Source organism: Pongo pygmaeus, chromosome 5 (assembly GCF_028885625.2).
Source record: "Pongo pygmaeus isolate AG05252 chromosome 5, NHGRI_mPonPyg2-v2.0_pri, whole genome shotgun sequence".
Taxonomy (NCBI): domain Eukaryota; kingdom Metazoa; phylum Chordata; class Mammalia; order Primates; family Hominidae; genus Pongo; species Pongo pygmaeus.
The window spans coordinates 144,179,811-144,206,303 of record NC_072378.2 but is presented as its reverse complement, the minus strand read 5'-3'; the positions used below and the strand labels follow the sequence as shown (position 1 = coordinate 144,206,303).

The 26,493-nt window shown below is 40.4% G+C and overlaps 1 protein-coding gene across 7 annotated transcripts in view; it reads right to left on the bottom strand.

The window, feature by feature from the left end:
* The window catches only part of PHACTR2 (phosphatase and actin regulator 2), a 298,637-nt gene that overhangs the window by 22,689 nt on the left and 249,455 nt on the right, over positions 1–26,493 (bottom strand). For 4 of the 7 annotated variants that reach the window (XM_063666682.1, XM_063666684.1, XM_054490424.2 and 1 more), the window contains 2 exons: positions 24,946–25,083; positions 6,723–6,799 (listed from right to left, as the gene is read on the bottom strand). In XM_063666682.1, coding sequence (XP_063522752.1) covers positions 6,723–6,799; positions 24,946–25,083 — 215 coding nt within the window. Of the gene's footprint in view, positions 1–6,696; positions 6,800–24,945; positions 25,084–26,493 lie in introns of those variants that run through there. The other 3 variants (XM_063666685.1, XM_063666683.1, XM_054490427.2) reach the window with 1 other exon arrangement.

Here is a 26,493-nt window from a genome sequence, read left to right as displayed (position 1 = left end):
GAGTTCATTGTAGATTCTGGATATTAGCCCTTTGTCAGATGAGTAGGTTGCGAAAATTTTCTCCCATTTTGTAGGTTGCCTGTTCACTCTGATGGTAGTTTCTTTTGCTGTGCAGAAGCTCTTGAGTTTAATTAGATCCCATTTGTCAATTTTGGCTTTTGTTGCCATTGCTTTTGGTGTTTTAGACATGAAGTCCTTGCCCATGCCTATGTCCTGAATGGTAATGCCTAGGTTTTCTTCTAGGGTTTTTATGGTTTTAGGTCTAACATTTAAGTCTTTAATCCATCTTGAATTGATTTTTGTATAAGGTATAAGGAAGGAATCCAGTTTCAGCTTTCTACGTATGGCTAGCCAGTTTTCCCAGCACCATTTATTAAATAGGGAATCCTTTCCCCATTGCTTGTTTTTCTCAGGTTTGTCAAAGATCAGATAGTTGTAGATATGCGGCGTTATTTCTGAGGGCTCTGTTCTGTTCCATTGATCTATATCTCTGTTTTGGTACCAGTACCATGCTGTTTTGGTTACTGTAGCCTTGTAGTATAGTTTGAAGTCAGGTAGTGTGATGCCTCCAGCTTTGTTCTTTTGGCTTAGGATTGACTTGGTGATGTGGGCTCTTTTTTGGTTCCATATGAACTTTAAAGTAGTTTTTTCCAATTCTGTGAAGAAAGTCATTGGTAGCTTGATGGGGATGGCATTGAATCTGTAAATTACCTTAGGCAGTATGGCCATTTTCAGGATATTGATTCTTCCTACCCATGAGCATGGAATGTTCTTCCATTTATTTGTATTCTCTTTTATTTCCTTGAGCAGTGGTTTGTAGTTCTCCTTGAAGAGGTCCTTCACGTCCCTTGTAAGTTGGATTCCTGGGTATTTTATTCTCTTTGAAGCAATTGTGAATGGGAGTTCACTCATGATTTGGCTCTCTGTTTGTCTGTTGTTGGTGTATAAGAATGCTTGTGATTTTTGTACATTGATTTTGTATCCTGAGACTTTGCTGAAGTTGCTTATCAGCTTAAGGAGATTTTGGGCTGAGACAATGGGGTTTTCTAGATATACCATCATGTCATCTGCAAACAGGGACAATTTGACTTCCTCTTTTCCTAATTGAATACCCTTTATTTCCTTCTCCTGCCTAATTGCCCTGGCCAGAACTTCCAACACTATGTTGAATAGGAGTGGTGAGAGAGGGCATCCCTGTCTCGTGCCAGTTTTCAAAAGGAATGCTTCCAGTTTTTGCCCATTCAGTATGATATTGGCTGTGGGTTTGTCATAGATAGCTCTTATTATTTTGAGATACGTCCCATCAATACCTAATTTATTGAGAGTTTTTAGCATGAAGGGTTGTTGAATTTTGTCAAAGGCCTTTTCTGCATCTATTGAGATAATGATGTGGTTTTTGTCTTTGGTTCTGTTTATATGCTGGATTACATTTATTGATTTGCGTATATTGAACCAGCCTTGCATCCCAGGGATGAAGCCCACTTGATCATGGTGGATAAGCTTTTTGATGTGCTGCTGGATTTGGTTTGCCAGTATTTTATTGAGGATTTTTGCATCAATGTTCATCAAGGATATTGGTCTAAAATCCTCTTTTTTGGTTGTGTCTCTGCCCGGCTTTGGTATCAGGATGATGCTGGCCTCATAAAATGAGTTAGGAAGGATTCCCTCTTTTTCTGTTGATTGGAATAGTTTCAGAAGGAATGGTACCAGTTCCTCCTTGTACCTCTGGTAGAATTCGGCTGTGAATCCATCGGGTCCTGGACTCTTTTTGGTTGGTAAGCTATTGATTATTGCCACAATTTCAGCTCCTGTTATTGGTCTATTCAGAGATTCAACTTCTTCCTGGTTTAGTCTTGGGAGAGTGTATGTGTTGAGGAATTTATCCATTTCTTCTAGATTTTCTAGTTTATTTGCATAGAGGTGTTTGTAATATTCTCTGATGGTAGTTTGTATTCCTGTGGGATCGGTGGTGATATCCCCTTTATCATTTTTTATTGCATCTATTTGATTCTTCCCTCTTTTTTTCTTTATTAGTCTTGCTAGCGATCTATCAATTTTGTTGATCCTTTCAAAAAACCAGCTCCTGGATTCACTAATTTTTTGAAGGGTTTTTTGTGTCTCTATTTCCTTCAGTTCTGCTCTGATTTTAGTTATTTCTTGCCTTCTGCTAGCTTTTGAATGTGTTTGCTCTTGCTTTTCTAGTTCTTTTAATTGTGATGTTAGGGTGTCAATTTTGGATCTTTCCTGCTTTCTCTTGTGGGCATTTAGTGCTATAAATTTCCCTCTACACACTGCTTTGAATGCATCCCAGAGATTCTGGTATGTTGTGCCTTGGTTCTCATTGGTTTCAAAGAACATCTTTATTTCTGCCTTCATTTCGTTATGTACCCAGTAGTCATTCAGGAACAGGTTGTTCAGTTTTCATGTAGTTGAGCGGTTTTGAGTGAGATTCTTAATCCTGAGTTCTAGCTTGATTGCACTGTGATCTGAGAGACAGTTTGTTATAATTTCTGTTCTTTTACATTTGCTGAGGAGAGCTTTACTTCTAAGTATGTGGCCAATTATGGAATAGGCATGGTGTGGTGCTGAAAAAAATGTATATTCTGTTGATTTGGGGTGGAGCGTTCTGTAGATGTCCATTAGGTCCGCTTGGTGCAGAGCTGAGTTCAATTCCTGGGTATCCTTGTTGACTTTCTGTCTCGTTGATCTGTCTAATGTTGACAGTAGGGTGTTAAAGTCTCCCATTATTAATGTGTGGGAGTCTAAGTCTCTGTGTAGGTCACTCAGGACTTGCTTTATGAATCTGGGTGCTCCTGTATTGGGTGCATATATATTTAGGATAGTTAGCTCTTCTTGTTGAATTGATCCCTTTACCATTATGTAATGGCATTCTTTGACTCTTTTGATCTTTGTTGGTTTAAAGTCTATTTTATCAGAGACTAGGATTGCAACCCCTGCCTTTTTTTGCTTTCCATTTGCTTGGTAGATCTTCCTCCATCCTTTTATTTTGAGCCTATGTGTGTCTCTGCACGTGAGATGGGTTTCCTGAATACAGCACACTGATGGGTCTTGACTCTTTATCCAATTTGCCAGTCTGTGTCTTTTAATTGGAGCATTTAGTCCATTTACATTTAAAGTTAATATTGTTATGTGTGAATTTGATTCTGTCATGATGATGTTAGCTGGTTATTTTGCTCGTTAGTTGATGCAGTCTCTTCCTAGTCTCGATGGTCTTTACATTTTGGCATGATTTTGCAGCAGCTGGTACCGGTTGTGCCTTTCCATGTTTAGTGCTTCCTTCAGGAGCTCTTTTAGGGCAGGCCTGGTGGTGACAAAATCTCTCAGCACTTGCTTGTCTGTAAAGGATTTTATTTCTCCTTCACTTCTGAAGCTTAGTTTGGCTGGATATGAAATTCTGGGTTGAAAATTCTTTTCTTTAAGAATGTTGAATATTGGCCCCTACTCTCTTCTGGCTTGTAGAGTTTCTGCCGAGAGATCTGCTGTTAGTCTGATGGGCTTCCCTTTGAGGGTAACCCGATCTTTCTCTCTGGCTGCCCTTAACATTTTTTCCTTCATTTCAACTTTGGTGAATCTGACAATTATGTGTCTTGGAGTTGCTCTTCTCGAGGAGTATCTTTGTGGCGTTCTCTGTATTTCCTGAATCTGAATGTTGGCCTGCCTTGCTAGATTGGGGAAGTTGTCCTGGATAATATCCTGCAGAGTGTTTTTCAACTTGGTTCCATTCTCCCCGTCACTTTCAGGTACGCCAATCAGACGTAGATTTGGTCTTTTCACATAGTCCCATATTTCTTGGAGGCTTTGCTCGTTTCTTTTTATTCTTTTTTCTCTAAACTTCCCTTCTCACTTCATTTCATTCATTTCATCTTCCATCGCTGATACCCTTTCTTCCATTTGATCGCATCGGCTTCTGAGGCTTCTGTATTCTTCACATAGCTCTCGAGCCTTGGTTTTCAGCTCCATCAGCTCCTTTAAGCACTTCTCTGTATTGGTTATTCTAGTTATACATTCTTCTAAATTTTTTTCAAAGTTTTCAACTTCTTTGCCTTTGGTTTGAATATCCTCCCGTAGCTCGGAGTAATTTGATCATCTGAAGCCTTCTTCTCTCAGCTCCTCAAAGTCATTCTCTGTCCAGCTTCGTTCCGTTGCTGGTGAGGAACTGCATTCCTTTGGAGGAGGAGAGGCACTCTGCTTTTTAGAGTTTCCAGTTTTTCTGCTCTGTTTTTTCCCCATCTTTGTGGTTTCATCTACTTTTGGTCTTTGATGATGGTGATGTACAGATGGGTTTTTGGTGTGGATGTCCTTTCTGTTTGTTAGTTTTCCTTCTAACAGACAGGACCCTCAGCTGCAGGTCTGTTGGAGTACCCGGCCGTGTGAGGTGTCAGTCTGCCCTTGCTGGGGGGTGCCTCCCAGTTAGGCTGCTCGGAGGTCAGGGGTCAGGGACCTACTTGAGGAGGCAGTTTGCCCGTTCTCAGATCTCCAGCTGCGTGCTGGGAGAACCACTGCTCTCTTCAAAGCTGTCAGACAGGGACATTTAAGTCTGCAGAGGTTACTGCTGTCTTTTTGTTTGTCTGTGCCCTGCCCCCAGAGGTGGAGCCTACAGAGGCAGGCAGGCCTCCTTGAGCTGTGGTGGGCTCCACCCAGTTCGAGCTTCCCAGCTGCTTTGTTTACCTAAGCAAGCCTGGGCAATGTCGGGCGCCCCTCCTCCAGCCTCGCTGCCGCCTTGCAGTTTGATCTGACTGCTGTGCTAGCAATCAGCAAGATTCCGTGGGCATAGGACCCTCTGAGCCAGGTGCGGGATATAATCTCCTGGTGCGCCGTTTTTTAAGCCCATCGGAAAAGCGCAGTATTTGGGTGGGAGTGACCCGATTTTCCAGGTGCCGTCTGTCACCCCTTTCTTTGACCAGGAAAGGGAACTCCCTGACCCCTTGCACTTCCCGAGTGAGGCAATGCCTCGCCCTTCTTCGGCTCGCGCATGGTGCGTGCACCTACTGACCTGCGCCCACTGTCTGGCACTCCCTAGTGAGATGAACCCGGTACCTCAGATGGAAATGCAGAAATTACCCGTCTTCTGCGTTGCTCACGCTGGGAGCTGTAGACCGGAGCTGTTCCTATTCGGCCATCTTGGCTCCTCCCCGACCTGTGTTATTTTTATTGTTGTGGTGTTATTTTGTATTTGTTTTAAAAAATATTTTGGGCTGGGTGTGGTGGCTTATGCCTGTAATCCCAGCATTTTGGGAGGCTGAGGCAGGCGGATCACTCTAGGTTAGGAGTTTGATACCAGCTGGACCAACATGGTGAAACCCTGTCTCTGCTATTAATACAAACATTAACCAGGTATGGTGGCACATGCCTGTAATCCCAGCTACTTGGGAGGCTGACGCAGGAGAGTCACTTGAACCTGGGAGGTGGAGGTTGCAGTAAGCTGAGATTATGTCACTCTACCCCAGCCTGGGCGACAGAGCAAGACTCTGTCTCAAAAAAAAAAAAAAAAAAAAAAATTTTGGATTGTGGTCAGTTTACTCCACAGATGGGGAACCCATAGATATGGAAGGCCAACTGTAACCCTGAAAGAAAGGGGAGTTTCTCTGGCACACAAGACAGTAAGATAGGAAGAAAAGCTGTGGAGCAAGTCTATGATAACAAACCTCACTCCTCCCCCATCAATTTCAGGGAAGTTTGTTGTTAAAGTTGGAGGTTATACAGCAACTTCCTTTATATTGTGACATGCTCCCAGCACACAGTACCGTCATCACCGGGACTGCAGGAACAGTGGCACCAGGATGTATGGCTGTAGCTTAGGGGATCAATATTTGTTTTCCACAAAGACCTATCATGATCTTCTTCATGTCATTGATCATCTATCCTGGTATTTTTTATTGATTCGATTTTTAAAGATTTGATTTGCTTGCAAATTTTTAGAAACACACCTGTTATACAGAGCAAAGTACATTCATCCTTAAGAAAGAAATAAACAGAACACCTGTGAAGTGAGGGGGTCAGACTATATGATCACTCAGGTCCCTCCCGGGTTAGGTAACCTGTGAAAGAAACTGAAGGGGACCGGGGGGAAAATGGTACGATGATAGCGATCTCCTTCGGCACCAGTAAAATCAGGATTCCCATTCTAAAGTTACATCTTCTGAAAAGTCAGCTTCAATCCTATGTTATGTCTATTGTGAAACCAAAGTGTTATGTATGTGCCCACACTGACTCTCGCCAGCATCTATTCTGGGCATACAACTTCAACTAAGTCTGTTCAAGAGCAGAATAAATGATGTCTTCAGGCCCAGAAAAAAACAAAGAAAGGAAACAAAATGTAGCCCTATGGAATGATTCAGACTTCCTTGAAAGAAAAGATTTAATTTTAGAAATTCTTATTCAGCATGATTAGCTTTAGTGTTCTTGAAGGAGATAGCTGAGTTTATTATGAAATTCTAGAAATTTACAATCTTATCTAGTCATATCTTTAAAACTGTCACATTGACTATTAGGTTCTTAAAAGCAAACAAGGATGAATGTGAGAGAAGCGGAAATGTTCATAAGATGGTTTTAAGCTAAACTGTTTTAAAACACTTTTTAATTGTGATAAAATATACCTGTCATAACATTTACCATTGTAAGCAATTTCTTTTTTTTAACCAACCTAACATGGGATCACATGTTAAGCATTTTCAATTTCTAAACTGCATTTTGTCACCTACCTTGTAAACTGTCGACTCTCTTCATGAACTTCCATTTCTGTGCTTTTAAATTCATTTAGTTCTTTCCTTATTGCTGCCTAAACAGGAAAAAAAAATAGATAAACAGAATTGTTATTTAGGTCATATATTGCCCCAGTATATACAGCATCAACGAAGCAGACCTTTTTTTTTTTTTTTTTTTCCGAGATAGAGTCTCACTCTGTCACCCAAGCTGGAGTGGAGTGGTGAGATCATGGCTCATTGCAGCCTCAAACTCCTAGGCTCAAGTGATCCTCCCAATTCAGCATTCCGAATAGCTCGGATCACAGGTGTACACCACCATGCTCAGCTAATTAAAAAATTTTTTTTTATAGAGACACAGTCTCAAGATGTTGCCCAGGCTGATCTCGAACTTCTAGGCTCAAGTGATCCTCTCGCCTCAGTTTCTCAAAGTGCTGAGATTACAGGCATGAGCCACCATACAGAGCTTAGACATTCTTTTAAGGTGTAATAAATACAATATCATACTATAGCCAAACTAAAACCATGATAGACTTCCTTCAAGTGCCCTTGGCAAGCGGGAGTGGGAGGGCGCCTTTGCTAAACTCATCCTTGAGCCTGGTCTATGAGTCACATGGAACATCCCCCACCCACGATGACCACAAGGAAAGTGCAGGTCATGACATTTTCTGAGAAGCAATACCATTTTCCTATGGAAAGTTCTACATTGAATATTGCCCACAACAACATGGCTTTGACTAGCTGCCAGAGAGCTACTGAGAAAGCAGTCGCTTATATAGTCTTTAATATTGAAAGTTTATAGAAATAGAACTTATAATTTCAGCATAATCCTTAAAGCTACCCAAAGAAAATATCAAATGGAATGCATTGCTATTTAAAGAACACATAATCCGTGTCACGTAATTTTTGGTATTTGAGGGGATGCTTACGCCATTCAGACTGAAATGTTAACATTAGTTATCTGTTAACAAATAGTGGCAGGATTATAGATGGTTGGTGGTTTCAAATTTTTGCTTATTTTTATTTCCTAACTTCTCTACAAAGAATGTTTTACTCATGTTTTTAAAAAGGTGCTAATAAAAACACCCCTGTAACCTCTAGGCAAAATGGACTCTTCAGCCAAAACTAAGAATGATAAGTCACAGGGAGTGACTTCACTGGGAGATAAAAAGTCTTCTTTGTGGTTGGAAAATAATAAATTTTAGGAAAGGGAACAGACAGAAAAAAGCCCTGAGGTCTGTCTCTGGCTGTCTCTCATAACTAACCATCATTCTGCAATACACGAGCTTTTCCATCAACACTCCTTTCAATGCTATATTTAAGTCTGTGTCACAGATTGTCTCTTCTCCCCAGATATATTCCTCAGCCCCTGTAGTTTCTATGGGGAATCTGTGACTAGGAACTGTGACAATAATGCTTGCTACTGACTTTTGGAAATGAAGAAGCAAGCAGAGAAATATGTGTGAGCCTGAGTCTTCTGTGACATGGCTGTCCAGTTTGTGTTACCAGTCCAATCAACAGTGAGGACACTTTTGCTTACCGCAAAAACTGATGCCTAGAACCAGAAGGAGAAAGAGTGAGGCTGCTCTATACCACTCACCAATTAACATCTATGGAACATTCTTCCTTGAAAGGAGGTTTTTTCTTTTTGAGACAGAGTTTCGCTCTTGTCACCCAGGCTGGAGTGCAGTGGCACGATCTTGGCTCACTGCAACCTCCGCCTCCCGGGTTCAAGTGATTCTCCTGCCTCAGCCTCCCGAGCAGCTGGGATTACATGCACGCACCACCATGCCCGGCTAATTTTTTGTATTTTTAGTAGAGATGAGGTTTCACCATGTTGGCCAGGCTGGCCTCAAACTCCTGACTTTGTGATCCGCCCACCTTGGCCTCTCAAAGTGCTGGTATTACAGGCGTGAGCCACTGTGCCCAGCCGAAAGGAGGTATTTTAATTTGAATAGTGGCAGAGAATCCTGTCTTGATGTTCATTTTAAATTTCTTCTCCAAATGTAAGGTTTCAGCAGAGGAAGTGAAAAGCGGTACACTTGCAGTCAGAAGACAGGGATTCTAGTCTTGGCTATGCCCTCATTAGCAGTGTGACCCTTAGTGAGTCACTTCACTCCAAACCTCAATTTTCTTATCTGGAAAACCAGGAGGAAATTCTTCACAATATCATGAGAATTAATCAAGAGCATATTTGAAAGTGCTTTATACACTGTAGAGTCAATAAAATGTCATTATTATGAGCCTCTTGAAAAACAAATTATTCTAGTTTGTGATTGGGATTAACAATTCTTTCATTTTTATTTATGAAGAGTCCACTGGAATGAAAGAAGATAATGCCACCAAAGTTGACTTAACCAAGAATAAGATAAAGTCCTTATTTGCAATAGTAGGTTGGCTACTACTGATCTAAGAGTATGGCAAAAATCAATGAAAGCATTCTGTGAGAATCAACTGAGACATGGAATTTACAAAACATTACAATTGTAAATTGTGTGCTATACATCCGTCATATTAATAAAATTTATAATTCACTGATGACCATATACATATGCATAAAGAGAGACAGTTTATTATTTACAGGCACATCCTACACGCTCATCTGCAATGTGACTTTGCTATTCCCCCATCAAGAGGTGAAGTCTATCTCTCCAGCCTTGACTCTGGGTGAGTCCTGTAACCACTTTCAACAAATGCACACAGTAGAGGTGATATGTGCCAGTCTGATGTAGCCCTTAAGTGGCCTGGCACCTTTTGCTTCTTGCTACTTTACACCCAGCTGCCATGTAAAAAAAAGTGACTACTCTCAGAAAACCATGCTGTGAGAAACCCAAGATACAGGGAAAGGCCCTGGAGGTTAAGATGCTGGGTAGATAGAGAGAGAGAGGCCAAGGAGCAAAAGGCACCGAGGGTTAGTGAAGAAGCTATCTTGGAAGTGAATTATCTAACCCAGCATCTCACCTGATGCCACAGGGATCCAAAACAAACTGCTGGGCTGAGCCCTTCCCAAATTCCTAACTCAGAATTCAGAGCAAAATAAACAGCTGTTTTAAAAGCCACTAAATTCTGGGGTGGTTTGTTAAAAAGCAGTTGATAACCTGAAAACTATTCCAAGGCTTTTACCTTACAGCTGATACAATGGAGGCCTAGAGAGGTCACATGACTTGCTAGAGAGAGATGCGCATTAACCCTTTTCCTGTTTGCTCTGAGAATACTTGCCTGGCAGCACTAATGGCTGCAGTTGTTTACCTCAGGATAAGTTTGCCATGAAATATCTTGCTTTTATTTTCGCAACCCTCTAGTATATCGACTTTGGAAACAAAAGACATCATTCTATTTATAGTATTATGGTTTTAGTAGTGGTATTCCCATTTACAAAATACAGTATTTCTCGATTGCTGAAAATGTCAAATCCTAGAAAACACAGCATTTCTATGTGTGATGTTAACATCATTCTCAAACAGTTGTTGGCCAAAAAATTGTTCGATGAATCTGATTTTTCCAAAATAGATGATTTTGATGTTCTATTTAGAAACAACTCCAAGAACAGTTTATTTATTTATTTATTTATTTATTTATTTGAGACAGGGTCTCACTCTGTCATTCAGGTTGGAGTGCAGTGGCGCGATCTCAGCTCACTGCAACCTCTGCCCCCTGGGTTCAAACAATCCTCCCACTTCAGCCTCCTGAGTGGCTGGGCCTAAAGGTGTGCGCCATCATGCCTGCCTAACTTTTTGTATCTTTTGTGGAGATGGATTTCGCAATGTTGGCCAGGCTGGTCTCAAACTCCTAGGCTCAAGCAATCTACCCACTTCGGCCTCCCAAAGTGCTGGGACTACAGGCGTGAGCCACTGCAATCGGCCTCTATTTTACTTTCACATTGAAAATCTGTCAGATTTGCTTCAGCCTCAAAGAGCGTGTTCATGTAAAATTAAATGAGCACTGGCAGCGAGGTGCACTTTTTTTCTCTAAACAGGACGAGAGTTAAGTGATAAACATGGGGCTCATACACAAGCTTTTTAACCTCACATCCTACAGTCCTTCCACTAAAATGAGCTTCTGGGCCCCTGTCATCAGGATAATTGCTTCAGATCTGCATGTTGTGTGTGCTGGCTTACAATTAGAAATGATGAGTCAGTTATGTGAATGAGTGGCAATGGAAGTGATGTGAAATTGTAAGGACTAATTGTTTGAAAAAAATATACCAGAAAGATGTGGCTACAGGCAATTAAAGAAATAGAATGCTCATTTTTAAAATTCACTGAAGATTGATCATAGTTTTATTACAAGAGCTACTTCCTCTTGGAATAAAGAGAAAGATTTCCTGAGAGAGTTTAAAACAGGAAAAAAAGTAAATCAGACACTTTAGACAAATACATGTATAATAAACTTAACTCTCTTCTTTGCAAAGGAGACCAGGTTTTAGGCCTAATGATTCTTCACATATATGTAATTAGGACTGATTTTTTTTTTTTTTTTTGAGACAGGGTCTTGTTCTGTCACCCAGGCTGGAGTGCAGGTGGTGTGATCACAGCTCATTGTAGCCTCAAATTCCAAGGCTGAAGACACCCTCCCACCTCAGCCACCCAAGTAGCTGGGACCATAGGTGTGTGGCCACCACATCTGGCTAATTAAAAAAAAAAAAAAATTGTGCAGATGAGGTTTTGCTGTGTTGCCCAGGCTGGTCTTGACTCCTGGGCTTAAGCAATCCTCCTGCCTTGGCCTACCCAAAGTGTTGGGATTACAGCCATGAGCCACCACACCCAGTCTGGGACTGATTTTCTTGAAAGACATGAGATAGAGCTGGGCTGAGGTTATGGGGGATCAGAGCTCCAATGGTGCTGGGTTGTACCACCAATGGGAAGCCATTGAGCCAAAACTAGGTATTTTTAGAGTAGAAACAACAACAACAACAAAGCTCTATGAGATAGCAACCGAGACCAAATATGTAGTAATTTTGGCATAATGAGAATTATAGAGAGGAAAAAGGAAACAAAAATGTCTGAAACTAAGTTTAAAATTGGCCAGTAGTGAGTGGTAACAGGTCTGCTTCATCAGTCCCAGTCAGCTCAGCGGTTATGCTGGGAAGAAGCAACAGGTGATTTGCTGAAAATGCGACCCTGGAGTGGACCTCCAGCAAACTCCAACAGACCTGCAGCTGAGGGGCCTATCTGTTAGAAGGAAAATGAGCAAACAGAAAGGAATAGTATCAACATCAACAAAAAGGACATCCACACCCAAACCCCATCTGTAGGTCACCAACATCAAAGACCAAAGGTAAATAAAACCACAAAGATGGGGAGAAACCAGGGCAGAAAGGCTGAAAATTCCAAAAACCAGAATGTCTCTTCTCCAAAGGATTGCAACTCCTTGCCAGCAAGGGAACAAAACTGGATGGAGAATGAGTTTGATAAGTTGACAGAGTAGGCTTCAGAAGGTCGGTAATAACAAACTTCTCCGAGCTAAACGAGCATGTTCTAACCCATTTCAAGGAAGCTAAAAACGTTGAAAAAAGGTTAGATGAATGGCTAACTAGAATAACCAGTGTAGAGAAGAGCTTAAATGACCTGATGGAGCTGAAAACTACAGTACGAGAACTCTGTGAAGCATACACAAGCTTCAATAGCCACTTCGATCAAGCGGAAGAAAGTATATCAGTGATTGAAGATCAAATTAATGAAATAAAGTGAGAAGACAAGATTAGAGAATAAAGAGTGAAAAGAAACCAACAAAGCCTCCAATAAATATGAGACTATGTGAAAAGACCAAATCTACGTTTGATTGGTGTACCTGAAAGTGATGGGGAGAATGGAACCAAGTTGAAAAACACTCTTCAGGATATTATCCAGGAGAACTTCCCCAACCTAGCAAGAGAGGCCAACATTCAAATTCAGGAAATACAGAGAATACACCACAAAGATACTCCCCGAGAAGAGCAACCCCAAGACACATAGCTGTCAGATTCACCAAGGTTGAAATGAAGGAAAAAATGTTAAGGGCAGCCAGAGAGAAAGGTTGGGTTACCCACAAAGGGAAGCCCATCAGACTAACAGTGGATCTCTCTGCAGAAACCCTGCCAGCCAGAAAAGAGCGGGGGTCAATATTCAACATTCTTAAAGAAAAGAATTTTCAACCCAAAGTTTCATATCCAGCTGAACTAAGCTTCATAAGTGAAGGAGAAATAAAATCCTTTCCAGACAAGCAAATGTTGAGAGATTTTGTCATCACCAGGCCTGCCTTACAAGAGCTCCTGAAGGAAGCACTAAACATGGAAAGGAACAACCAGTACCAGCCACTGCAAAAACATGCCAAATTGTAAAGACCACCGATGCTAGGAAGAAACTGCATCAACTAACAGGCAAAATAACCAGCTAACATCATAATGACAGGATCAAATTCAAACATAACAATATTAACCTTAAATGTAAATGGGCTAAATTCCCCAATTAAAAGACACAGACTGGCAAATTGGATAAAGAGTATAGACCCATCAGTGTGCTGTATTCAGGAGACCCATCTCACGTGCAAAGACACACATAGGCTCAAAATAAAGGGATGGGCTGGGCACGGTGGCTCATGCCTGTAATCCCAGAACTTTGGGAGGCCAAGGTGGGTGGATCATGAGGTCAGGAGATCGAGACCATCCTGGTAACACGGTGAAACCCCGTTTCTACTAAAAATACAAAAAATTAGCTGGGCATGGTGGCGGGCACCTGTAGTCCCAGCTACTCAGGAGGCTGAGGCAGAAGAATGGGGTGAACCTGGGAGGTGGAGCTTGCTATGAGCTGAGAATGTGCCACTGCACTCCAGCCTGGGCAACAGAGCCAGACTTGGTCTCAAAAAAATAAAAAATAAAAAATAAAAAAAAATAAAGGGATGGAGGAAGCAAATAGAAAGTAAAAAAAAAAAAAAAAAGCAGGGGTTGCAATCCTGGTCTCCGATAAAACAGACTTTAAACCAACAAAGATCAAAAGAGACAAAGAAGGCCATTACATAATGGTGAAGGGATCAGTTCAACAAAAAGAGTTAACTATCCTAAATATATATGCATCCAATACAGGAGCACCAGATTCATAAAGCAAGTTCTTAGAGACTTACAAAGAAACTTAGACTTCCACACAATAATAACGGGAGACTTTAACACCCCACTGTCAATATTGGACAGATCAACAAGACAGAAAATTAACAAGGATATCCAGGACTTGAACTCAGCTCTGGACCAAGTGGACCTAATAGACATCTACAGTATTCTCCACCCCAAATCAACAGAATATACATTCTTCTTAGCACCACATTGCACTTATTCTAAAATTGACAACATAATTGGAAGTAAAACACTCCTCAGCAAATGTAAAGGAAAAGAAATCAAACTGTCTCTCAAACCACAGTGCAATAAAATTAGAACTCAGGATTAAGAATCTCACTCAAAACTGCACAGCTACATGGAAACTGAACAACCTGCTCCTGAATGACTACTCGATAAATAATGAAATGATGGCAGAAATAAAGATGTTCTTTGAAACCAATGAGAACAAAGACACAATGTACCAGAATCTCTGGGACACAGCTAAAGCAATGTGTAGAGGGAAATTTGTAGCATTAAATGCCCACAAGAGAAAGCAAGAGAGATCTAAAATCGACACCCTAACATCACAATTAAAAGAACTGGAGAAGCAAGAGCAAACACATTCAAAAGCTAGCAGAAGGCAAGAAATAACTAAGATCAGAGCAGAACTGAAGGAGATAGAGACACAAAAAACCCTTCAAAAAATCAATGAATCCAGGAACTGTTTTTTTGAAAAGATTAACAAAATAGACTGCCAGCAAGACTAATAAAGAAGAAAAGAGAGAAGAATCAAATAGATGCAATAAAAAATGATAAAGAGGATATCACCACTGATCCCACAGAAACACAAACTACCATCAGAGGATACTATAAAAACTGCTACACAAATAAACTAGAAAATCTAGAAGAAATGGATAAATTCTTGGACACATACACCCTCCCAAGACTAAACCAGGAAGAAGCTGGATCTCTGAATAGACCAATAACAAGTTCTGAAATTCAGGCAATAATTAATAGCCTACCAACCAAAAAGAGCCCAGGACCAGACAGATTCACAGCCGAATTCTACCAGAGGTACAAAGAGGAGCTGGTACCATTCCTTCTGAAACTATCCTAATCAATAGAAAAAGAGGGAATCCTCCCTAACTCATTTTATGAGGCCAGCATCATCCTGATACCAAAGCCTGGCAAAGACACAACAAAAAAAGAGAATTTTAGGCCAATATCCCCGATGAACATCAGTGCAAAAATCCTCAATAAAATACTGACAAACCCAATCCAGCAGCACATCAAAAAGCTGATCCACCATGATCAAATCGGCTTCATCCCTGTGATGCAAGGCTGGTTCAACATACACAAATCAATAAACATAATCCATCACATAAACAGAACCAATGACAAAAACCACATGATTATCTCAATAGACGCAGAAAAGGCCTTTGACAAAATTCGACAGCCTTTCATGCTAAACCAGGTACTGATGGAACGTATCTCAAAATAATAAGAGCTGATTATGACAAACCAACAGACAATGTCATACTGAATGGACAAAAACTGGAAGCATCCCCTTTGAAAACTGGCACAAGACAAGGATGCCCTCTCTCACCACTCCTATCCAACATAGTACTGGAAGTTCTGGCCAGGGCAATCAGGCAAGAGAAAGCAATAAAAGGTATTCAAATAGGAAGAGAGGAAGTCAAGTTATCTCTGTTTGCAGATGACATGACTGTATATTTGGTAAACTCCATCGTCTCAGCCCAAAATCTCCTTAAGCTGATAAGCAACTTCAGCAAAATCTCAGGATACAAAATCAATGTGCAAAAATCACAAGCATTCCTACACATCAACAACAGACAAACAGAGAGCCAAATCATGAGTGACCTCCCATTCACAATTGCTACAAGGAGAATAAAATACATAGGAACACAACTTACAAGGGATATGAAGGACCTCTTCAAGGAGAACTACAAACCACTGCTCAAGGAAATAAGAGAGGACACAAACAAATGGAAAAAGATTCCATGCTCATGGATAGGAAGAATCAATATCGTGAAAATGGCCTTACTGCCCAAAGTAATTTACAGATTCAATGCTATTCCCATCAAGCTACCACTGACTTTCTTCACAGAATTGGAAAAAACTACTTTAAACTTCATATGGAACAAAAAAAGAGCTCGCATATACAAGACAATCCTGGGCAAGAAGGACAAAGCTGGAGGCATCTTGCTACCTGACTACAAACTTTACAAGGCTACAGTAACCAAAACAGCATGGTACTGGTGCCAAAACAGATATATAGACCGATGGAACAGAACAGAGAAATAACACCACACATCTACCACCATCTGATCTTTGACAAACCTGACACACACAAGCGATGGGGAAGATTCCCTATTTAATAAATGGTGTTGGGAAAACTGGCTGGCCATATGCAGAAAACTGGAACTGGACCCCTTCCTTACACCTTATACAAAAATCAACTCAAGATGGATCAAAGACTTACACGTAAGACCTAGGACCATAAAAATCCTAGAAGAAAACCTGGGCAATACCATTCAGGACATAGGCATGGGCAAAGGCTTCATGGCAATGGCAACAAAAGCCAAAATTGACAAACGGGATCTAATTAAACTAAAGAGTTTCTGCACAGCAAAAGAAATTATCATCAGAGTGAACAAGCAACCTACAGAATGGGAGAAAATTTTTGCAATCTATTCATCTGACAAACGGCTAATATCCATAATCTACAAAGAACTTAAACAAATTTACAAGAAAAAAGCAAACAACCCCATCAATAAAACGGGCTAAGGATATGAACAGAAACTTCTCAAATGAAGACATTTATGCAGCCAACAGACATATGAAAAAATGCTCATCATCACTGGTCATGAGAGAAATGCAAATCAAAACCACAATGAGATACCATCTCATGCCAGTTAGAATGGCGATCATTCAAAAGTCAGGAAACAACAGATGCTGGAGAGGTTGTGGAAAAATAGGAATGCTTTTACACTGTTGGTGGGAGTGTAAATTAGTTAAACCATTTGGAAGACAGTGTGGCGATTCCTCAAGGATCTAGAACTAGAAATACCATTTGACCCAGCAATTCCATTACTGGACGTATACCCAAAGGATTATAAATTATTCTACAATAAAGACACATGCACACGTATGTTTACTGAGGCACTATTCACAATAGCAAAGACATGGAACCAACCCATATATCCATCAATGATAGACTGGATTAAGAAAATGTGGCACATATACACCATGCAACACTATGCAGCCATAAAAAAGGATGAGTTGATGTCTTTTGCAGGGACACAGATGAAGCTGGAAACCATCCTCAGCAAACTATCACAAGATCAGAAAACCAAATACTGCATGTTCTCACTCATAAGTGAGAGTTGAACAATAAGAACACATGGACACAGGCAGAGGAACATCACACACTGGGGCCTGTAGGGGGTGGGGGACTAGGGGAGGGATAGTATTAGGAGAAATACCTAATGTAGGTGATGGGTTGATGGGTGCAGCAAACCACCATGGCATGTGTATACCTATGTAACAAACCTACACGTTCTGCACATGTAACCCAGAACTTAAAGTATAATAAAAGAAAGAAAGAAAGAAACAAACAAACAAACAAAGAAAGAAAAAAAGAAAGAAAGAAAGAAAAAATGCAGACCTTGCTGCCTTCTCAAATAGCATGAGCTGTGGGGCCAGAATTAACTAGAATTGCCATTTTGATATCCTTTATTTCTTGGATAAAATTATGACGGGATGTGGAGAGGATTTCTGGACTACTCATTAATCAAGTTCAATGCCACAGAGAGGCAAGTGTACTCCCTTCTGCTGCTAGGGCATCAATGAACAGGGCAAAGAATAGCTTACGGAGAACAAAAACCTCAGGCTTTCTTAGGACCTGTTTAGACACTGTGTTCCCGGAAAGACAGTTTGTGTTATTCAACTTTATATCCCCAGTATCTAGGATGATACTTAATATGTTGTAAGGGTTTTAATAAGTGATTACTGAGTGACCTGTTAGACAAAAGCACATCTCATCTGAAAAAATTCTACACTCTCTTTCACTGGATAATTTTAGACTAGATCGTAAACTCAGGAATCAACAGTGAAACTATCACAAATGGGGAACAAAGCTTGGCTTCTCATCCCTGACCATGAGTATAATATTGGTAATAGCTACCATTTATTGATGAGCAGGAATTCTAGAGATATTCTACCTAATTCTCAAGATAGATATAATTGGCTTTATTTTACTAGTAAGTAAACCTAGGTTAAATGACTTGGCCAAGGTCAAACAACTACTAAGTGGCCAAGTCAAGGATCAATCCATCCTAGAAGTGCCCAGTTCTAAAGCCTGCCCCTCTCTCCTCCATGGAGCTTCCAAGCTCTACTCTAAGGAGATGGTTACTGGCAGGCAAGCCTAGGTCTTCAGGCCAATTCAGTGGCCTTCTCTGACCTCACCTGACTGCCACTGAAGGGTCAGCTCATTTATCTACCTCAGTGCAGGAAACCAGGCCATCTCTATTTTACTGTACATATATCTGTTTCTAGTGCTGTAAGTACATATATTCTAAAACTGAAAATTTTATTTTGTTTATTTTTGTTTTACAGACAGCGTCTTATTCTGTTGCCCAGGCTGCAGTGCAGTGGCACAATCACAGCTCACTGCAGTCTTGAACTCCCAGACTCAAGGGATCCTCCTGCCTCAGCCTCCCAAGTAGCTAGGAATACAGGGGTGTGCCACCACACCTGGCTAATTTTTTTAGTTTTTATAGAGAGAGGGTCTTGCTATGTTGCTCAGGCTGGTCTTTAACTCCTGGCCTCAAGTGACCCTCCCACCTTGGCTTCCCAAAGTGCTGACATTACAAGTGTGAGTCATTGTGCCCCGACCTGAAAATTTTATTTTATAGGTGAATAAAGCTCAATCAAGTTCACAATTAATAAGGCATTTCTCCCACCACTTCTCTTTTCCAACACGAGCCATTTAACCAGACTACCAGATTCCGGAGATTCCCCACCACACCCAGCAAGGGCCTTCCTCCTTCACAGAAAGGAGAGGCATTGATTAATTATTGACTGATTGGCTACTACTCTTTAAAATGCAAGGTGGTAGCTTAATGGGGCTAAGAAAATGGCACTAAGATAAGAGAAAGAAAAAAGATATCTCCTTTAGGCTGAAAGGAAGCTCATTTTTTGTTTGTTTGTTTGTTTGGTTTGGTTTGGTTTGATTTTTGAGATGGAGTCTCGCTTTGTCGCCCAGGCTGGAGTGCAGCAGTATAATCTTAGCTCACTGCAACTTCTGCCTCCTGGGTTCATGTGATTCTCCTGCTTCAGTCTCCCAAGCAGCTGGGACTACAGGCAGGAGCCACCATGCACAGCTAATTTTTGTATTTTTAGTAGAGATGGGGTTTCACCATGTTGGCCAAGCTGGTCTTGAACTCCTGACCTCAAGTGATCCACCCAACTCACCCTCTCAAAGTGCTTGGATTACAGGCATGAGCCACTGCACCTGGCCTCATTGTTTATTTTTGGAAATATTTACTTTGAATAGTTTTTAAAAATGGGATATAGAGCTCAAAAGTTAAAAATAAAATTCATTTTTAAACATAATAGTTAAATTATAATTTTTACATGAATTAACTTAATATAATATTTTAAATCTGATCTAAATATATATATAATAAATAATATATTATAAAATGTTTTAAGGTAAAAAGCAACAAAAACCAGAAATGCTTGTTAATAATGGTGATTAGCATGTGTCATTTTCATTCTAAAATAAAATATACGCTAAGACCATTGATAGTCTTAGGATCTCTGGGCAATAATATTGTACTATTTCATCACACTTATCTTTTAACAACTAGAGGGAACAATTTTTTTCAGTGTTAGGTAGTAAATGGTATTTTTAGAAATTCTTAAAAGTATTTTAAGAAATTCTTAAAGTGGTTCTTTTCTTATTTTTGCATTTTTGAATATTCAGATGTGGCCCAATGAATATTCATCACTTGTGTATATACAATATACTACACATAAACATCTTAAATTGTTGCATTTTTGTATTTTTTATCTTTAAAAAGTGTACCACATTATTTATTTATTTATTTATTTTGAGATAAGGTCTGGCTCTGTTGCCCAGGCTGGAGTGCAGTGGCATGGCTCACTGCAGCCTCCTGCTCCTGGGCTCAAGCAATTCTCCCACCTCAGCTTCCCGAGTAGCTGGGACTACAGACACATGCAACCACACCCAGCTAATTTTTTGTATTTTTTAGTAGAGACAGAGTTTCACCACATTGCTCAGGCTGGTCTCAAACTCCTGAGCTCAAGAAATCTTGAGCTCAAGAAACCTCGGCCTCCCAAAGTGCTAGGATTACAGGCATGAGCCACCACGCCTGGCCAATATTTTTTCTATTTAAAAGAAATTCTACCTCTTAATTTTCTTCCAGAGAAACACACACATACACAATAAAAATCCACTTCTAAAAATGCTGCTTTTTAGACTTTAAAAAGTCTCAGGAGAAATGTGAGAGATACTGTCAGAGGGAGAAAATGAGGCCCATGTGTGAGGAGAGAGGGGCGGTGGCTATGCTCTGGGGCTCAGATCTGCATGGGAGATGTCAAAGTCATATGCCTTCAAAGCGCTCATGAACAGAAACAAAGCCTGTGGCAGAAAACCTGGCCATGTACCTTTCCCCTGCAACCTAGAAGTCCAGAACAAAATCCCATTTTAGTTTCAACATAAAATTAAAAAAAAAATCCTCTCTGTTACAGCTAGAGATGAATGAGCTTTACCTTGCAACAAAAGAACAAGAGTTAAAAAGAACTATTTCTAGGGTTTGGACAATTTAGTTTCCATATGAGGGTGGGTGGTCATTTAGACTCTCCCTGCTTGCATACTTGGCATCTGCAGTGATCTTTACTAATTTATCTGGCCCTACCTGCCTTTCTGAAGTTTTGCATTTGAATAATAAGATAGCTGGGAATGGTGGGTGTGGAAAATTGTATTTTCCAAATTTGGCCACAATTGTGATCTTGCCACTCCCCTGTCAAGAAGTGGAGCTAATTAATTCCCCTTTCCTTGAAGCTTGAGCTGGTCTTATGATTCGCCTGTTACTAATAGAATGTAGTGGAAGTGAGGCTGGATGTCTTCCAAAGCCAGATCAGGAAAGGCCATATAGCTTTTACCTGGTTCCCTTGGGACATTTGCTCAGTCACCATGTAAGAAGACTGATGACTCGGGCCACCATGCTGAAGAAGCCACGTATAGGTAGTTTGGCAGACTAGGGGCCACAGTTGAGCCCAGTCGCTGAGCCACCCCTACCAAGACACCAGACATGTTAGAGAGGCTATCTTGGAGCCTTCAAAGTAGCCTATTTGTCAGCTGAATAACATTGAGTGACCTTAGTCAACCTCATGAAGAGCAGAAGAATCACCTAGCTGAGCCCTGACTAAATCCCCAACCTACAAAATCTGTAAGATATAAAATAGTTGCTGTTTTCAATCACTAAATTTTGGGGAAGGTCACTGCACAGAAACAGTGACTAGAGCAGGGTCAACTAGGAGCCACTAAATGAGAGGTGAATGACCAAAGCCCACAACTAAAAGGAAAGGAGGATGGAAGAAACCTTGCACCAAGTTCAGAATGCAGTACTATTTCTAGCAAAATGGCATACCAGATGCCTTGACTAACTCTTCCATTGAAAAACAATTAAAATGCTAAACATAGCATCTAAAAACTGCTTTAAATGTACTAAACAGCTGAGAAAAGAGTAAAAAATACTTTGACAAGAATGAGTAAAAGAAGATCATGGCCAGAGAAATAAGGTAAGTGAGCAATGAAACTGGCTTTGACCTTGAGGGCACTTGTGTTAAATCTAGTGAATTTGAGCAGGCATCTTTATGATTTGGTGAAATACAGAAGACACACAAAACCCACTCAGGTCTAATAATTAATTCTCTTTCCATAAATTGGGAACCAAATGGCATACCCTCAGTGTAAGGGTAAGCTAGAATATCTGATCCTCCAAGGACAAACAAAAAATTGCAAGCTGGTACTTAGTAAGTAAGGGGATGGGCAGGGAGGGATGAAATGTACCCTGAAAATTTGAAGCCATGAGCTAAACATCACAGAGGTTTGCTGCTTCAATTCATAGTACTAAGGTAGTCTAAAATAACTCATTTTGACAATCTAGTTTAAAAATTATATTTTTAAATATAACAAAGGTTTCATCAAGAAAATGTATGCATTCTAAACATATATCTAATGACACACCTCACAATAAATGAAGCAAAGTTAACAGAATTATAAGAAGTAAAAAAAAAATCCACATAGTGGGAGATTTAACACATCTTGTTTGTTACCTGATGGATCAAACAGACAAAAAAATAACTAAGGCTACAGAAATCTGAATAGAACTAACAAGATTGATCTTACAGGAAAATTTGCACACCCTCAAACTGTAGAACACATATTGTTTTCAAGGACATGTGAGACATTTATAACTACTAAAAATCCCAATATGAAGGCCACATCCCAGACCAATGAGATCAGCATCTCTGGAGATGGGACCCAGACATCCACATTCTTAAAGATCTATAGGTGATTCCAATGTGTAGCCAAGGTTGCAAATCACTGACACACAGAGTCATTTCTAACCTTCAATGCTTGTATCAGAAAGTAAGGAAGGATGAAAATTAATGATCTGGAGAGTCTATCTTAGGTTAGAACAGAATAGCCAATAAAGCCCAAAAAATTAGGAGGAAGAAGAGAAAAGAACAAATAATGACACAGAAAACAAACATATAATACAGATGACCAAGCAAACTGAAAGCATATCTTATAGCTTCCCCAAAAAACAACTCCAGGTAAACAAAAAAGTTAAATGTGAAAAGCAAAATTATAAACAATTTAGAAGACAGGATATGAGAATATATCTATCATTTTGGTATGCAAAGAATTTTTAAAACCAGAAACAAAATCATAAGCCACAAAGAAAAAGGTTGTTGAATTCGACTGTATTAAGTTTAAGAATCTTGTTGGCCGGGCGCCATGGCTCACGCCTGTAATCCCAGCACTTTGGGAGGCTGAGGCGGGCAGATCACGATGTCAGGAGATCGAGACCATCCTGGCTAACACGGTGAAACCCCGTCTCTACTAAAAATATTTTTTAAAAAATAGCTGGGCGTGGTGGCGGGCGCCTGTAGTCCCAGCCACTCGGGAGGCTGAAGCAGGAGAATGGTGTGAACACAGGAGGTGGAGCTTGCAGTGAGCTGAGATCGAGCCACAGCACTCCAGCCTGGGTGACAGAGCGAGACTCTGTCTCAAAAAAAAAAAAAAAAAAAAAAAAAAAAAGAATCCTGTTAAATCAATATTTGCAACATATATAACTGGAATATATGAAGAACTCCTATGAATCAGAAAAAATTGACAACCCAAAAGAAAAGGCACTTTTCTTCGGGCAAAAGGCACTTCGGTGGAGTGGAACCCAAATGCCCAATAGGCATATGAAAATATGTTCAATCTCATTCATAATGAATGAGAGGCAAGGTAAAAGCACAATGAGATATGACTTCCTAGCTTCCTCAGCCTGTGCTCTCCCTCCATCCTCAAGGGTCTTCTCCTTGCCTCTTCCACATAAGTACTGACCTGTTACTCCAATGATTTTTCCCACGCTATCAGTTACTGACTTTTCCTGTATGTTCAACCTCTCCCTTTCTTTTGACCCCTTCACCACATAAAAAATTGTTCAAGTATTTCCCATAAATTAAAAAAAATCACTCCCTTGATACCGTATCTCATTTTCCAAATTTATGCACCCAAGCTTATTAACCTTCACAATCACCAGCCATACGTTGAACAACTGCCTCATCATACTTCAGAGCCCAAATTCTCAGGATTGTGTTTGATCCTTGTTGTCTCCACCACAGGCTTCCACCCATCAGGCCACCAAAATACTCCCTCTCACCATGTCACTGCACACATGTGGCCGTCCGTCCTCCCTGACACAGTCCTTCCAAGCTGCTGTGCTACCAGCTTCTCCTCTTTCCCCACTTCACGGACATTTCTTCTCAATATTCTTCTGCTGCCTCTTCCTAAAACATCCCTGGAGTGCTTTTCTCAGCCTCCTTCTCTTCTATTCTTGTTCTGAACATTCTTCCTTTGTGATCTTATTCCTTCTTACTTTTCATTTCTACTTATGAGCTAAGGATTTCTGAATCTGTATCTCCAGTATGTGCTTGATGCATAGTAGGTATTTTAAATAATTAAGCTTCCTATTAAAAGGGTCAGCACAGAGCATGATTAAATGCCTAGTTTTAGCATTAAGATGTGGCATGTTTAAGCAAAAGTACTTACGATTAAAAAAAAAACTGGGTATAGCATGAGTTTATTCAACACCAGATTTTGCTAAGAGATAAAAATTAGAACAATTTAAAAACAAATGGTTGGCATGAATCTTTGCCTATGGAACCATGGTACTAATAAGATAGAAGTCTTTCTACATTGATAGAACCCAGTGTATATTTCATTTTTCAGGAATTGTGTGCAATGATTTAGATTAGGGGTTGGTAAGCTGACCTGCAGGCCAAATTTGGCCCACCATCTGTTTTTGTAGATAAAGTTTTATTGGAACATATACATATCCATTCAATTACACATTGTCTGTGGCTGTTTTCATGCTACAATGGCAGAACTGGGCAGCTGCAACAAAGATTGTATGGCCCACATAGCCTAAACTATTTGCTATCTTGTCATTTCTATTAAAAAGTGTGCCAGTCTCGACGAAGATTAAACTTTTCTATTGTTAACATATCCCTTTAAAATGATAAGTTGTATAAGTTATATTTTCTAAGAGTAAGGATAAATCCTGGATGTGAGAAAGCCCTCCTCATCCAGGTATGAAAGAAGGTAGGTTATATGGTAAATAACTACTTTTCTCTGAGACTTAGTTGAAAGAACTACATTGATATCACTAAATGTATCACTTAAGTGGCTTAAATAATCAGAGGCAGAAAACCGTTGTAATATTTGGTAAGATCTCGTCCCCTAGGATGACTTAAGTAGGGGGGATGTGGATATTGGAGCTTCCAGAAAAGCAATACAATCAACACAAAATCCACCGGGATTCTTGCCTTGTCTGCAGGTGTTAACCTGGCCCAGGGCTTGTCTGCTCGGCGGTCATAGTCAGGAGAATCTGTGACTTCTACATACTCGTTAAATCGCAGGATCCTTCGAGCTTGTAGCTCTGCAACTGTGGGTCTCAGGCTGAGCTGCAGGAGGACAAGGAAAAAGGCAGAGTTCAGTAAACCACTTACAGCCTCATGGTGGCAAGTTTTCTATAGAGAACACTTCAAAGTTATGGTTAAATAAGGTCACTTTCAGGCATCAAAAAAAAAAAAAAAAAGGCAACAGCATCTTGGGAATTTCTAATGAGAACTAGAAAGCCATGTGCCCTAATTTTTGAGACTATAAAAAAATCATCGTTTTAGATAGGTCACAGTCTTTGACAACCACCTGCATTATGCTATTTTCCCCAACTTGCCTGGCACTGTGATAAAGGTCTATCATCCCTGACGCAAGGAATATGCAATGCGCAGACACAATAGTAACCCAGATACAGAATGGCTGGTTTGGTGATTGAATTATCAAGGCAAAAGCCATGGAATTTTTAGAAATGGGAATAAAAACCTGTTCCTATAATATTAAGCCCATACACTCAGAAATATACAAAGTTATGACATAGAAAGGGTCCAATAAAGGGTGCACCTACAGCACAGCTGTCTTTAAGATATTCATAATAAGGACAAGACCCCAATCGGACACATGCCCTTGGCCAGAAAAACCAATGTACAGGAATGGGGAGAGGAGAGCTGATGGATAACTGTACTTCCTTGAGGCCATCACTGCTTAAAATCAACTCCAACCTTTAAGATACTTCTGACAACTTCGGTTCCTCCTTGTGGTCCTTGTCAAATTCAGATTTGTAATTATATTGCTTTTCTTTCTGGGTCCTTTGTCAAACCAAAGAATAAGATTCTGACAGGTGAAAGAAAGCTGGCCCCCTGGTAAACAGGCATTATCTACCCTCTGCTACGGAGGTTCACTCCCATTTCGGTCTTTCTTAGCTGGGTGGTATCACAGTTATCTCCAGAGAGGAAGACTTAGACCTCTATTGTAGCCATAGGGCCCATTTTCATATATTTCCTCTCTTATATATACTCTGTATACAGCCAGACTACCCATCATCTAAGTGGTCCTCTCTGGAGATAACGCTTATTTATTTTTTTATTTAAACAGAGTGTGTGTGTGGGGGGGTGGTCTCTCTATGTTGCTCAGGCTGGTCTTGAACTCTTGGGCTCAAGCGATTCTCCCATCTCAGCCTCCCAAAGTGCTGGGGTTACAGGCATAAGCCACAACACCTGTCCATAGATATTCCTTATTTTGCACTGGGTCTACATTCTGTAGTCATTAACAGCCCTTTCCTGGGCCTCAGTTTCCTTCTGAACTAAGCCAATACTGTAATATTCAAAGCACTCAAGGACTTTTAGAAGGCCTAGGCCCATACCCTGAGCCCACTTGAGCAGGGATGTGCCAACTATGGCTCCCTCTATCTTCATAGAGCCCCGGTAGGCAATGGACAAGAAAGAGAACAATCTAAGTGATCTGCTATGGTCTAGTTG